Source organism: Lagopus leucura, unplaced genomic scaffold (assembly GCF_019238085.1).
Source record: "Lagopus leucura isolate 7727_CA_CO unplaced genomic scaffold, USGS_WTPT01 Super-Scaffold_73, whole genome shotgun sequence".
NCBI lineage: Eukaryota > Metazoa > Chordata > Aves > Galliformes > Phasianidae > Lagopus > Lagopus leucura.
In genome coordinates, this window is record NW_024962252.1 from 23,432,949 (window position 1) to 23,449,093 (window position 16,145).

At 36.9% G+C, this 16,145-nt stretch overlaps 1 protein-coding gene across 3 annotated transcripts in view; it reads right to left on the minus strand.

Moving 5' to 3' along the window:
* Positions 1–16,145, minus strand: part of COL12A1 (collagen type XII alpha 1 chain) — a 90,344-nt gene that overhangs the window by 58,853 nt on the left and 15,346 nt on the right. For all 3 annotated transcript variants that reach the window (XM_042881210.1, XM_042881216.1, XM_042881225.1), the window contains exons 12-18: positions 9,241–9,510; positions 7,070–7,336; positions 4,724–4,916; positions 3,917–4,038; positions 1,085–1,234; positions 882–1,001; positions 165–329 (exon numbers count right to left, since the gene is read on the minus strand). In XM_042881210.1, coding sequence (XP_042737144.1) covers positions 165–329; positions 882–1,001; positions 1,085–1,234; positions 3,917–4,038; positions 4,724–4,916; positions 7,070–7,336; positions 9,241–9,510 — 1,287 coding nt within the window. The remainder of the gene's footprint in view (positions 1–164; positions 330–881; positions 1,002–1,084; positions 1,235–3,916; positions 4,039–4,723; positions 4,917–7,069; positions 7,337–9,240; positions 9,511–16,145) is intronic.

The window sequence follows — 16,145 nt, forward strand, 5'->3', positions numbered from 1 at the left end:
AACTTGTTAGAAATGACAGACATGAAACGTAATACCATAAACATGAGTTCCTAAACACATTCACTGAATTCCCTTCTAAATACTTACATGTGTCCACTTCCCTATACATTTAATAGAGGGGTGAGAGGGAGCTGGAACAGGCCACCTCTTCATATAATACTTACCAATTGCATAAAGTTCCACTCCCTCATCTCTGAGTCTTCTTGAAGGGGTGACTACGTCATCTTGTGATTTACCATCAGTAATAAGAACACCAATTTTGCGAGCTCTGGGCCTCAAGCCTGCATCTTGTTTAAAGTTGTTTTTTAAGATGAAATCCAAGGCCATTCCTAGCATGATACAAAGAGGGTAACTATCACCATAAACTGTTTCAACATACTGGTAAAGGCTAGTAATTCATTGCAGTGATTTCACACCAACAACATCATTCCACAGCTTAATTCTTCAAGGACTCAGTCTAGTTACAGTTCATCATCTACACTTACCAACTGACATTATTTCAGCCCCTGAAAATCTTTAACATCACACTTTCTATGCATTACCCTTCCCTATGACTCCCTTTAGCCGCCCTTCTAGGTCCTCACCTTGTCTTCACATCAATCGTCATATGGAACTGCCTTTTCTTCTTTTCATATGCTTAACATAAACCCAAACTCATCTGGTTCTTCAGCACTTACAGTCTTCCATCCTTTTCTCTTTATCCAGACCTACACTTATAATGCATGTTCACGTGCTGGGAACATTCAACTCCAAATGTACTGAAGTTAACTGTGGAGTTATTTTATCATGGATGAATTTGAGTTCACTGAACAATACTAGGGTCAGCTACTGGAACATTTTTTTTTATGGAGCCTAAAGAAAATCCTCACAGTGTGACATACCTGTTAGAGTATTGCCTCCTTTGTATGGCAAGTTGGCTACTGCCTCTAACAAAGCCTCTTTTGTTCGGTAAGCATTGAGATTCCATTCTGTCCTGGGATCTCCACTATACTGTGCAAGACCTGGAAAAAGCCATTATTGCTCAGATATTATGTGTCCGTGCAGCGAATATGCATCATTTTCCCTCCTACATGTGATGACTTACCAATCTGTACTTTGTCAGGACCAATATCAAAAACTTCAACAATACGGGAAATGAAGTTCCTGACAGTTTTAAAATTTGGCCTCCCGATACTCCATGAGCCATCCACCAGTAGCACGATATCAGCTTCTGCTCTGGTTCGACATTCTAAACCTGTCGTGTCAATCAGAAAAGTACAGCCTTAGTATGATAGCTTTCAACCAGAAAAACACAGCCTTAGCATGATAGTATTCTTTCCCCATCCTCTTTTATATGACATATGTCATGAATTAGTTTCCAAAATAGCTCTAGTTTTATTCACTGGCGCTCTGCCAAGTATGACCTATTTGAGAATGTTATTCACACTAGTCACTAGTTCCACAGCAAAAGCTATATGAATTTATGTATGTTTCCTCTTAGAAGTAAGTCTTCTAAAATACCAAGGCCAGTGCTCTTCCCTATTGTCATTTCAGCATCTATTTTTGTCTCATAAGATGACTGATAACCATCTTTCAGAGATTTTGTGAACTGCTTCAGAGGATTTGTAAAAGACTACAGAGCTAACCACCGGCATGGCAGTGAGCATTATCAGATTACACAAATAATAATTATTTCAGTCTACTGTGGATGGCTATACTATTGCTCAATTTTTCAACTATGTAGTAGGGAATTAACAGCATATATTACAAGCACTTTCAAATAAATAGCATTTCTGAATTTGGGGGGCAAAAGACATAGTAACACAGATGGTATAGGAGTTTACACGCATAGGAAAGAAAGATCAAACTTAGAAGACATGTACATATAAACAGAGGCAAAAGATAGAGGGGGGACAAGACCACACACTTATATAAAGGCGCAGTGTTCTGAAAAGGTAAGAAGTTATTTCAGATATCTTCAATTTACAAATTACAGAATAAAATATCCATCATAATGTTTTCATCACAAGGAAAATCACAAAATATTTATACAGAGCAGAAAGACACAACAATTTTATCCACAGCCATTTCGCCATTTCAAAAATAATAATAATGATACAAAAAAAATAATAAAAAAAATCCTCGCTCTCTCTCTTTTCTTGTGTTACCAGCTGCAAATTTTCTGGCTTCCTGCCATCAGAGCTTCTGGTCTTTATATGGAAGAAATCCCATTGAGAAAAATCAGCCACACTCATCACAGTTGAAAGATATTGTGATTTCATATATGTTCCACATAACTGATCCAACACTGCAGACTCATGAATATAACTATTCCATGTACCTGGGGGTTAAAAGCATGATCCTCTTCTGCATAGAAAATATAGATCTAGTCTTTAGTCAGGACAATAAAATAAGTTGGGAGTAGAGTTTAAGTAAAACAATGTTAGTTCAAAAATTGCATGCATAACTTTTATATAGAAATTAAGCTTAATGTACAGTATTAAAGTTAAATTATTCTGAATTTTATTTTTCTTCCAACTACCTGAATGAAAAATTCTAGCAAAGGCACGTAGGCTGATTTTTTCTTCTCTTTCTACTAATAAATAACGTACTATTACACTGGCAGTCACAGATATAAAATTCATTTTTCACATTTACCATGACTAAAATCCATGCATTACTAAAACTAATTAGCTTAAAGAATATAACACTCAAGACAGAAATGACAGATGGCATAATAAAAAATAATGAACCACTCAGCATAATTATTTTTCTGCCAGACTTATTATAGCTTTACTGTAATGTCACTGATGGCCTCTTACATAGTTTTTCTTAGTTCTACACACTTGCATTAGACTAAGTGGGACAGCAGTAACTTCAGAAGTTTTTAAAAGTGTTGTCAATAAAAATGCTATGAGGATAGTATTTTCACATAACTCAGAGATTAAGTGAGAAGAATACAGTCAACTGTCAGAGAGCTTTTTTTTTTTTCCAACTCTGAGAGGCCTTTGCAGTTAGCTTCTTTCTCCTCATAAAATTCTCTATTCCCCCTGATGGTTATACAAATCTTAAAATAGTAGAGGAGAGGTCTTCACTTCTGCAAGTATTCTTGGCTATTAAGAAGCAAAGACCTGCTGCAGACAGGTCTCCATGAAGGGGAACTGAACCCTGAAATTCTCTTCACTAATTGAAGTACTAATTGAAGTACTAATTGAAAGTATAGTGGCCACACCTATTCAGTTAACATACAGAGACCCATCAACTGCATCAAGAGAGCTGCTGTCATACCAGCCACTAAAGTTTTCTTTGGAAGCTTACCTACAAAGGAAGATAATCCCAAGAATATACTAGAGAACAATCAGCAATTGCATTACTGTACTAACTCTCCTCCATCTGTAGTAAAAGTGATGAAATAATGGTTGTGTCACATATAAACTTAAACATTACACAATAATGCTGGGACATCCCCAACTACAAGATCTCTGTCCATTATACCACCTTAGTTTTCAATGGAGAATTGACCATATAAGGACAAGGAAATGGCAAAAAATCTGCTTAAAACTCTTTGTTCTAATCCTGTGAACACCCCTGTAGATGAGCAATGATTTCTGTTCAAGAATTTGACCTTATATAATTCAACACAGATGTGGATGGCTTGAAAATGTGATGCAGATGGTTTTCAATAATCAGCAAAACATGGGTTGCTTGAATTATCATTTTTGTAAGATCATCTAAAGGGTGCAGAGGACTAGAAAGATTAACTGGGGCACACTGAGAGGTCATTTCAAATCAGAGGTTATGTCATCAGGTTAGGGAGTATACTGAATCCTGTGAATAAATATTTATGTGCAATCATAAAAACAATAGGAAGTGCTGGAAAACACTCTCTTTTATCCAAAAGCCAAGACAGCATTTTATTTGATTCAGTCATGTTTACCTCTAGATAAAAATGGCTCCGTAGTAGTGTCTGAAAGAGTGGTCATCTCTTGTCCAACCAGGGGGTTGCTTTCTCCTCCATCAAACATTCCAAAAACATTTACCTTATAGGTAGTTCCTGCCCTGCAATAATTAAATGTATTGTAACTGAAGATACTTGGCTTGATAATGCTCCATTTAAGAAATCTTTACCAGTTTACTATACAGAAAAGAAAGTTCTAAAATGTGAAGTCTGAAGACTAGTTCTTTAACAAGACAGGCAAATTTTCACTATTTCAGAGCTGGTTCAAAATGCTATACTTATGAATAGCTTTCTTTGTTCAAATAATTTAAAATTCTTTTAATGTTCCTATTTTTAATGTGCATACAAGTCTAACATGCAAACAAGTAACAGACTTTGACATGCTCTGAAGCCTCCTTTATAAATTTTGGCCTCTGATAAAATGAATCAAGAACTAAACTAGGCTCTTTTTAACATGAAGTAAGGGCTTTTTGGAGAAACTATAGAAATCCAAGTTGTCTTCTTTAGCATCTCATTAACACTCTTATATGTGAAATGTTTAATAACACTTCTTCCCACATCTTTGCCTTTTTCAGTTGCTGTGAGACTGCAAAAGGTGATGTGAATAATCTCAGAACCTGCCCTGTAAGGTTCTTTTCAAAAACTGCACCACCAATTCCTGATGGCATATCAACAGAAGTTATTCCTAATTTACAGTAGATTTTTACAGGTATTACAATCCCAGATAGCAATTAAGCAAATCTCTAAGCTATTATTAATTATTATTATCGTTATCATCATCCATACCTAAGTTCCTCCAAAACCACAGTGCTGTCATAGGGCCCCACTATTAATTCTCCAAGATTCCTGTCATCTTCAGTAGGGTGGAATGTTACTTTGTACCCCTTCACTCGCCCAGGGGCAGGCTCCCAAGTTACTCGGAAGCTGGACATAGTTGAATCAGAAGTTCTCAAATTTCTAGGTGGCTTAAAGGGAGAGGCTGTAAGGATGGAAGAAAAGGATTTAAATCAGGCCTGCTTCCGAAAAAGCCAGCAAGTATGCTTTTATTTAAAAATGCAGCAAATCCAGCATTAGCAGCGTTTCTATGCTTTCTGTGCCTTTCCTTTGACATAGAGACAAGAATCAAGATATTAAATCTGAGATACACTTCAGCTCATTTTTGCTACCTAAACAACAGATGTGTAGGCCAAGCTTGTTATCAAGGCTCTCTCTCCAGACAGTAGATTGAAGGATAAACAGCAGTTTATTTCACCCATCATAAATATCCATCCGATCTTACACACAGTAAGTGAACTAAACACCATCAGTCTTCTCTCTATGATAAAGATGATCGGATTAAACCACTACATTTCTTTCACGTGGCAAAGAGTAGGTGAAACACAACTGAAAGAGAGAAGTGTAAACAGCTTTTTCAAACCAACACCAGAAAAGCAGAGTTTGCTTCAGGCAAAAGTCACATTCCTCCAGCACTCTGCCACCAGTATCTCAAGCTTCTCAAACTGCCTCATCCTCAAGAGTTCTAGGTCCCAGAGGACAGGGCACTGGGCAAGAGACCTTCCATAGAAAAGGTTCTGCTCTCAGGCTTGGCAGCTCAAATAACTTCACCAACCACAGGGATGGCAGTATGTCAAAAAATAATTCCTCAAGTGACCGCCAAGCAGATTAAGGTTTTGAGGTCAAGAGCTACTTCACCTAATAGCTACCCAGCACAGGTCCGTACACACAGGCAGAATGGTTAACAAGCCTACTGTTAGATTCTGCCTCATTTTTGGTCCTGGGTAAATTTAAAATGCATTCCAACATCAGAAATAGCACAGTAATGTGATCTCAAAATTGCAAAAAAAAAACCAGGAATCAGATTAACCAGGAAGTAGCCTTGGAATAAAAAATCTAAAACAAAAGAAAAATGGTTAGGAGTGGGGGTAGCTTTCTTACCCCTGTGTCTTTGCAATTTTCTGAGTAGAAATAGACAAAATCCCACTTGTAATAAAAAATGCAGCCTCTTTGCATAGTTACCTATGATGTCACAAGAGCTTAAACTAACCAGATCACTCTGGTTCCACTTGCTTTCAGTGTGATTGCCATCACAGTTATTTACACTGAGAGCATCACATCCAATCTATATCGAGATGAGCATGTGAAAAGTCAAAAGAAGATGGATGATCAGAGATTTAATTCAACATAATTTTGAAGATTGAAAAAGTAGGCATTAGTCAAGAGCGGATCAAGTTTTTGGAACAGCTTTACGTCAGTCGCATTCTAATTTAATAAGACTTCCTGCAGTAAATGCGGTGCTGTTATCTCCACTGCTAGACTTGTTTCTTGCTTCCCATCACCATTCAATATGATATGTGTCCAAAGATTAGAGAATGGCATGGAGTATTTACAGTGTACCTCAGTCTACCTCTTCCCAAAAAAGGCAGAAACATCTTGGAAAATTTTCTCTTTTGGTAATAGCTTTAGATCTCCTTGATTTGATCTGGAGAGCAAGAGACATTCGCATACAAAACAAAAGACCAATATCAGAAACAAACTAAACAAGGGGTAGAAAATTATTTTTGCCTTGAACTCAAAAAAATCCCCTCACCAGGAATTAAAGAACATTTTAGAGTTGCTGGTTCTGAGAAAAAAGGCTGCTTATCCAAAATGTTGTGGTCTCTGAGGTCAGACTTCCACTGAGAACTCTTTAAAATCAGCTACTGATTTTTTTAATAACTTCATGTTTCTCACAGAAAATATGGCCTTCTAAGTAACAGGAAGTAAAGTAGCTATTTAATTGATATTCCAGACCAAAAATGTAAATAATAAAAAAACCTGACAACACTTGATTAAATTCTGTCTTCCTTACAAAACACTTCAACTTCTGGTGACAGCATTTCAAAGCAAGTCTAGTATTTTCATTCAGAATACACACATTTATATACTCAATATAATAGCAGTTGCCTGTGCTCAGCTCTTGTAATAAAACTTTCAACAAATCAAATGCTCCTTTCTACCTCTAGTATTTTTTTCAATTTGTCTATTAATTCATGATCTTTACAGTCACCACCACAAGTTCTCTATAGATCATGACTGCCAGTTTACAGCACAATCCTTTGATTATCAAACCCTGTGTAAGCATGTAGTACATACCTGTTGTTCCTTCTGCTTTTCTTGATTTTCCTTGTCCAAAATCATAAATTGGAACAACACTGAGGTCATATGTAGTTCGAGGCTTAAGTCTCTTCAACACTATGCTTGTGGCAGGAGCATTTACTCTTCCAAACATCTGCCTTCCTCCACTGCGTGGTCGGTAGTACACACGGTAAGACAAGACCTTCCCAGGTGAGGGCTGCCATGAAACTCTCATTGTATTCTCTGTCTCGTTGTCTACTGTCACAGTCCTGGCACTTTGTGACACTTTTCAGCATAAAAATATGGATAAATGTTTACTTTTTCACATAAAGATATATTCTAATGCATGCCTACAAAATGCATTCAGCTTTATTAAAATTATTTTTTACTTTCATTAAAATTATGTTATTTCATTGGGAGAAACAGAGGTAACTCACATAGGCCTCTGTAAATTTCTTTTCTGACTGTAATGGACTAATAAAAAAATACAAGTTCATTTTCCATTACAGACAAAAAAAAGTATAGATTACACAACGACACAGCATAACTGGGGAGAGTTCTATTTAGTAGCACTTTTTGATAATCTGTTAAGTAATGGATTCAGAACTCTCAAATGAAACTGATTATATAGCCCTTTTTTAATGAACAAAATGATCTACAAAGTTAAAATTTTCGAAGTTTCGAATTTACAGATCTGATGTGGTTCTGGTATATGCCTAAACTCCTGAGTGTTGGAAACCACACTAAGAGATTTTCCAAGTATTTGGAAAGTCACTCACCATTTACTGTAGGACAATATTAAAGCTGAAATAAGGACAAGGACTAATAAGGTATTTTCTCTGCAGATTGCAGCACTCAGCTTTTGAGAGAGAGTTTCCAGACAGTTCAAACATTAAGAAAGATCAGAAGTAAAATGAAAGGTGTGTAATACTGCCAGTCAGCCAGCGTAACCCATCTAGATTCTGGCAAAATAGAACCTTCTTGGCATGCCAGAGCCAGTCACTATCTCATCACACAGTAAGGTAGGCTCTGCAGGCTACAGTATCCTGTCCTGGCACCAGAAAGATGAAATGTTAGACTAGAGTCTGAGTCCATTGATAGTCCAGGTAGTGCATTCCTTCAGGCAAAAACTTATTCTAAGAAGCCACAAATTAGAAGGCTAAACTGCCTTTTTGGTAAAGAAAGGATGCTGCTGCTCCTGAAGAATGAAGGAATGTGTGACAGCAGTCCGCATTATTATCTTTTACCAGTTGCAACAAACACTGCTCTTGTGAGACCTTAGGAGCAGCTATACTGAGTTAAAGACTGACAGCTCAGCAGTCTGCCTCCAACAGTTTTCAAAACATGCCTAGGAAAGAATATAAAAATGGGTAAGCATACACGATGCTTCCCTAGAACGTTGCCTCAAACTTTGCTTTCATGTGGACCCCTCAGGCAACAAGAGAAACATCAAAGCTGATCCTTCCAGTGCATCCATTCATTCACTCTGGCTCCTCTAATTAATGGTTCTATTCCTGATCTCTGAAGATGTTTCAGTTTGCCTATACTGCAGGGGAAGCTCGAGCTGCTCTGAAGGACACTGTACAATGTTTTGCAAATAAGTAAAAAGAAGAGCCTTGGGAAAGGTGATTAACAAAGATCTAGTTACCCATCTAGTTAACCAAGGTAAGCCAGTTTATGTAACATTTTTCTATCTCAGCAAAGCTTTCAATACTATTTCTCATAGCATCCCTCTGAACAAAATGTCCAAGATACAGCTAGACAAATATATAATACTTTGGGTGAATAACTGATTCTGCAGGAATTTACCTTGCCTTCCCTCCTTACTCTATCCATACTGTTTATTTCAGCTTTCCAGTAGTCACAGTATTTCCAGTAGTACAGATTTCCAGTAGTCACAGTAAGATTCAAACCAATAAAAAGCTGGCCTCAGAGTAATTTATGGACAAAATCACTTCTCAGGTTGGAGGTAATTCTTGCTAAACTGAAGCCTACATGTTATAGAAGAGATTTTCCTTCTTTAACAGTCAAATAAAAAGGTAGAGTTGATTGATTTGGTGAGGGACTTTGTTTAGGGGGTCTGTTCAGTAAACAAAAGTGAAGATAAATAAGGTTCATTTTCATTAAATTATGATAATTTCATCAAGAACAGAATGTTACAAATGGTGGTAATGCTGTAGTATGCTCACCATCAGTGAAGGCCTCTCCTTCCACGGGATCTCCTTCTCCACTGCTGTAAGCTGCATATACAGAAATCCTGTACTTAGTCTCTGGCTCCAAGCCGTCCAGCACTGCATCCACCATATTTCCAGGGACTCTCTTCTCTCCCATTGTATCATCATAAAGTGATTTCCACACTATCCTATAATTATTAACCGCTCCTGGAGCTGGTGTCCATGATAACCCAACCGTAGTGTCAGTTATGTCTGTGGTAATCAAATTGCGAGGCGAACCACGTTCTGCAAGAAAGACCACAACAAACTGTCACTAAAATACAAAAAACTAAAGTTAGCAGAGTACAAATGGAAAATTAAAATGATCATAAGAGCAGAATCAAACTTTTTTTCTCATCTACACTAGTTCAAATAACGCATACCTGTAGTTCCAGGAGAAAACTGATGGTTTTATTTAACAAAATACTGAAAGTTAACTTTAAGATGTGAATAATCTATCCCATACTATACAGTTATGCTTTAGAACTTGCAAAATAAAAATTATACTGAATAAAAATTTAAAATGAAGCAAGTGTTTATATGTGCTGCAGTTCATTTCAGCAAGTTTTAACTGTCAGTGAAATAATTTTCCTTCATTCATTCATCTTCACCCTTCAACGTGTAAATTTTTTTGATGAAGAGGGGTAAAGAAAGAAGACTTTAAACAGAGTTAAATAGTCCATTCAAATTTTCTGACAACCTCATTTTTTAGTATTACTATCCTAGTCTTCATGAGTACTGCTTACTAGATCTATTACCTATTTCATTTTATCTGTTTAACAACTAATTTGCAGTGCATTTACATCAGAGAAGAAAATAGTCACCATCTTTCCATTTGTACTTCTTTTTCCCCTCACTATAGTTCGTTCAGCCAGATTGGAACGAAGGAAACAGCTCGTTAGTCTATGAAATCCAGTTGTCAGCTTGATGACTGAATCGTGCTTAAAAATAGAGTTCATTGGTCTGAAGTGGTGCAGTAAAAGGAGTACCTCTGCTTAATGTTTAACATACGTTTATAACATATGTTCAATTTTCCTATTTCTGGCTTTTGAGGCAGGAAAGAAGCACTGACTGTTGGTTTTAATGCAATGGCCTCACTGTTGCAAAATCTGCAAAAGGAATCTACAAAACCAGATCCATATACACACAGAAGGAGTTGGCTCTTCAGTATGTGTTCTCAGTGATTTCTTTCACTGTACAGGACATTTCTGAGACTGCTTAGTGAGAAGACCTAAACACTTGAGGTGGCCTCATGGCATCGCAGCTAAGTTTAACCTGGAGCGATAAAATTATATCCCTAAGTTATACCAGAGTAACTACTGGACCAGATTTAAAATTCTTTGAACACAGAGAAATTCAATACCTTTCCACTGCTTAATCTCATTGCAAGCAACAAGTTACTCACAGCCATAGACTGCATTTTCAGTTTTCATACTCATGTGTCTTTTGCTTCCACTACAAATCTGCAATGCTTCCAAACATGAACCCGCAGGAACAAAACAGGGCTACTATACAAAGGCTTCACTTTGGAATTATTGTACTGTCAGCACAACCTCATTAACACTGAAACCAGTTAATCCCATGAGGCTTAATGATGAATGGAAATTAATATCAACTTTTTGGATGGTACAATAAGAATCATCAGTTTTATAGATTACAGAATCAGAGGGTACCATTCCAATCACCCAGCTGACTCTTTCAAACATAGTTAACAGAGCATGTTAAATAATTCCTTTGTGCTGCAGGGTTTCTTTTTTCCATCTTAATTCACAGCCATGGAACATCCCATCAAGTTTTTTTCTGACGTTAATTCTTTTTCCATCCTAACACAGTATTACAGTTTTATTCTTCAAGTCACATTTTAGCTTCACAATATAAATTACCACTCTTTATGGTATCTTCTCTTGAAAAACAGGCTAAGATACAGGGGTTTTGGTCAAGTTCAATAGTTTACCATTTTACAAAAATAGCAGTTGCGTATAATGAAAAAGTTAGTGAGAAGATTCAATTCAGCTCATGCTTTGTGCTGTTTCACTGAATTCAGTAACTGTGTTAAATTAAAGCCAGCACAGAATCTAAACTCCAAAGACTGATTTTCCTGGAAGCCTGAAAAAGGATTTGCCTTCAGAAGTAAATTACACCAATTTTTCTGTCTGCTCTTAAGCTTCTACTCCCAAATCTTGGCTTTTTTTCATATAATAAAAAAAAATATTAAGGCAATCCAAATGGAAAAAATATGGAAAACTTAACTTGGTAGAATGCACAGATGGCTCACAATAAAAACCTTTCTTTCCATATTTTAATGTAATATAAATATACAAGTTACTTTATTTTGGCTACTTTAAAACAAGGCTCTGCCACAACATGATTTCAGTATTAAAGTATCTGCTACCACAGCACAATTTTTTCTAAATCTACTCTTGGACACTGCAGTTAATGATATACATTGCAAACACTGCAAAAATAACCACATATTTAAAACCATTATTGATTAAGTCATTATTGAGGTCATTAAACAACAGGGGAAAATAATATGTTTGGAATGGTCCGCAATGCACACCAGTTGCTGTAATGTGTTAGTTTTGAAGAAAATACCCTTTGGAACTAAATGCCTTTTTATAAGGCAAGGTAAAAGAGGGAAAAGGGATTGGGACTCCTACCAAACCACCAGACCTCAATGGAAAATTCTGACTTCAAATAGTTGGAAATTGCTGACAAGACAACTTACCTACTAAGGGAAATTAGACTTTTTATATGTTACACTGCAACTGAGGACATTTATTTAACATAACACACTAACTTGATTTGCACCTCGTGTGTGAGGTGGAAGTTCACAGACAGCTTTGTTCTGTTTCAATAGAATCGCCCAGAAGTGTTTTTGTATGAGAGGAGCAGCTGTGTTTGAGATGGAGTTCAAGTCTAAGTCTAAAATTATTAGGATTCCACCAAGTATTATCTGAGCTGCTATATTAAGACTCAAGAAATGCATTCACACTCCACAATAACAGTAGTATAATTTAGTGACTAGAAAACATACAAGCAGACCTATGAAGCATTTTTCACTGGATTGAAATAAAATATCTAGATACATTGTGTTTTATTTTTGCTTTTTTTGTGTTTTTTTTTTTTTTTTTTAAATCTGCTACTGTAATACTGAAGCAGTCGCTCTGTTCATTGCTGCACTTGTTCAGAAATGCTTGTTTTACATCTGCTTCTCACCTATGTCTTTAAACAAGGTAGAAAAGGAGACCATCTAGTTACAACCCCCCGCCATGGGCAAAGACACCTTCTCTAGACCACACTGTTTAAAGTCCCGTCCAGCCTGGCCTCAAACACATCCAGGGAGGGCATACCCACTTCTTTGGGCAACCTGTTCCAGTGTCTCACCATCCATCCTCACAGTGAATAATTTCTTCCTTGAATCTAGTCTAAATCTACCCTCTTCTCGTTTAAGGCCATTTCCCCTCATCCTGTCACTACCTGCCCTTGTAAAATGTCCCTCCCCAGCTTTCCTGTAGGCCCCGTTCAAGTACTGGAAGACTGCTATAGGGTTCCCCCAGAGCCTTCTTTTCTACAGGCTGAATAACCCCAACTCTCTCAGCCTGAAACTTAAAACCCCTGAGTGAGGAAGCAAGACAGTCACTTGTTTAAAGCCATTCAGATTCTCCTCAGCAGTACTTAGCTCGGAGCTACCATCTTTTTACAGTAACATTTCATCCCTACCATCGCTCCAGGCAGGCACACTCTTGAAAATTAAGTTGGTAACTTTCAGACAAGTGCTTTTACACCCAGTTATGGACCTTTGCAATGTCCAGTTTCCATATTAAGTTTTTCCACTACAGTATGCCAGAAACACAATATAATATTTAAGTAGTTTCCCTGTGTCTGCTTGGCTTGCTTCCCATAGCTCTCTAGCAATCACCGTTGTTGTTGAATACAAGGCCGTGTGAACCAGCTAATATTAAAATGTAAGCATTCATAAAAATCCAGTGGCTTTATTCAAATGCCCTTTCCCTTCAGAAACATTTATACAATTCCAGTTGATTCCAGTACAAGCTGTACAGGCAGTTTGGGCCCAAAGTTTAAACAATTTTCTGCACATATTCTTAACACTAGCTTTCAAAATTAAGTTGTAAATATCACACAAACCACTGTTTCGTTTAAGTTAAACAGAGAACTGATCTATGTCAACGTCCTAAAAAGTCAAATCAGCTAAATAAAGGAGCATTCTTCTATTGAGATATATACCAATTCTTTATGGCATACAGTGAGATTCATCAGGAGAATCCTGGTAAGTCAGCAGGTAGGGCACTGCAGCAGAGCACCCAAGGGTACACATCAAATGAGATGGTGCCAGAATCATGTTCAGGTTGACTCCAGTGGCCAAATTATCCTCAGCACTAGAGAAGGCACTTCAATTGGTTGGTATTCTTCCATAGAAACCACAAAGAAGTTGCTTACTCCAGGAGTATCAGCCCTCCAGCACACTGGCAATGTGAGACAGGATGTGGATCTGGTGACGAGGGAAGTCCTGAAGGACTTGCTACACAAAACAAACTTGACATTGTTAGAGCAAATCTCTTTCTCTTCTGTTAATGGGAATGTAAAAGTTTGAGAAGGTGAAACCAAAAGGGTCCTGACTTAAAAGAGAGACTCTTTTTGTTCAGAGTACTGAAGTCCATGCTCTAGGAAAAAAGTCATCAGGAAGTCACAGTCAGTCCTTTTAATATTTTACCTATTTTTCCAACAGTCAGTTCATGCCAGCCTCAAATGTGTAGGAACACTTTTTTGTAATTCTTCCAGCCTTCCCGTGTTGATTTTTTTTTTTCTGGTGAATATTAAGTTTGCTACATAAACCTAAGATAATTTTCCAAAGCTTAACAAATGCTGGTTTCAAATGTCAGATCCAGAAATCTTGGAATGTATAATTGTAAAAAATGCATGATGCAGCATTGTATCTCCTGGAGACACTGAGTTCTTGTTTCTGTCAGGATGGAAGAACTACGCAGTTTGAACTTTACGCAAAGTCCCAGTGATAACGCTAAGAACCTCATTGTAAGAAAATGTCACTTGAATTTGTACTATTCTGCCTGTAGGAGGTCATTCATTTCTAAAGCATTTCTATGTTTCTATAGAAACAGCAAAAGCAAATCATTTATCTACCAAAGAGCCACTATTCATTTTCTGAACAACAAGAACAAAAATTGGATCCCTCTTCCACAAAAATCCTCAAAACTAGTCTCTAAGAAATGTACATAGCAGAAAATAACATAACTAAAAGCTATATAATGACAACTTTTGTCTCTAATGCACTGTTTCAGTAAAGCTCAATTCTTACAGCACAAAGAGCCACTCATCAAACAGGATGGCTGGACTGGGCCCTACATCACTCAAACACAAACATTCTAAAGGGCTACAGACTGTGACATAACTGTATGAAATTTATCATCCAAATATAATAAACTGTGCTGTGTTTTGGTAATTCTGAAGTACACAAATGAAAGAAAGAAAGAAAATGCACTGACATTTCTGCTAAGGCAGGTTAGCAGTCTCACTTATTTTAAAACAGCCACCAGAAGTGTTACTAGGCTAGGATCTTCACTGTTTCAGGTAAAAATAGTTTGAATTATCGGTGTCAGCAAGGTGAGGCTGTGACCACTCAGTCTTTTCCTGAAAAAACAATTACTTGCTAAATTTCCCTGAAATCTGTATTTAAAATGCTTCAGATTTCTGTTGCATTTCTGCTTAGAATCAACAACTAAAGTATTCTTAAAAGTATTCTGAAAAATACGTAACTGCCAGCAAGAGGGCACTCATAAAAATTGATCAACAGCTTTCAAACTTTTCAGACATTCATAATGTTTAAACATTTATGTGTAGGTTGCTTAATCTAGCAGTGACTTTGGTTTTTTTTTGTTTTGTTTTTTGTTTTTTTTTTTTTAAATAACTGCAAATAATTTAAGTTAATGTATTTAGCAGCTAATGTACAGTATGTTCTTTTCATCTGACAGAAAGCCTTTGGGCAGAAAATGAAATTCTTGTCAGATTTGCAACTGCCTCTCCCAGATTTAAAAAAAAAAAAAAAAAAAAAAAAAAAAGATTAGAAAAACAGTAGCTCTCACAAAATGCTCAGTGACTGCTGCAGCACTTACACGCACTGCTGTCACCATGTTTATCATTGCATTTTATTTCTGGCTTAAGACAATTTGGATAAGATCACACATCCCCAAAAACCTGAAAACCAAATTGATTGTTTGGGGGTATTCAGCAATAGGAGGGAGAGTTTTCCATAAGGCTTTCTTGTGGGCATTTCTTGCTTGTTCTTCACTGTTTAACAATTACCATCAAATATAATGATGACTGCTAATTTGTTTAGTTCCCCTTGTTGTCACAAGCCTTGCTCCATCAAATGGCAAATGGCAGCCTGCACTGATATAAGTTCATATACATATAAACTTCAGCAGTTTCAATATCTTTGTGAGCTGGAGGGAATGTCAGCCAACAAAATGTGTCTGAGGAAAATTTTTCCATGGCACCTTTATAGAAGGGCTCCAACCACAGCTGTCCAGTGATGGATCACCATGCAATTTTGAAAGAGCAGGTATAAAACTGGAGCTCTCTACAGCACATTTTTTGCACGTGCAGTTATGTTTACTGCAGTATGAAATATAAAGCTCCAGAATTATCACCTCTGGGTGGTTACTTCATAACTGCAGACAAAATCAGCCAGTGATTCAAAGAGGCTGTAGGAAAGATCAGGGCACTCTTAGTTTCCTGAAGTCTTACTTAAGGAAAGCATAGTGTTTCTTACATTTAAGAGAGGAGTAAAAAAATGGTTTTCTTTTCCCATTATAGTAAGACAAAGAAGAAATACACTTATT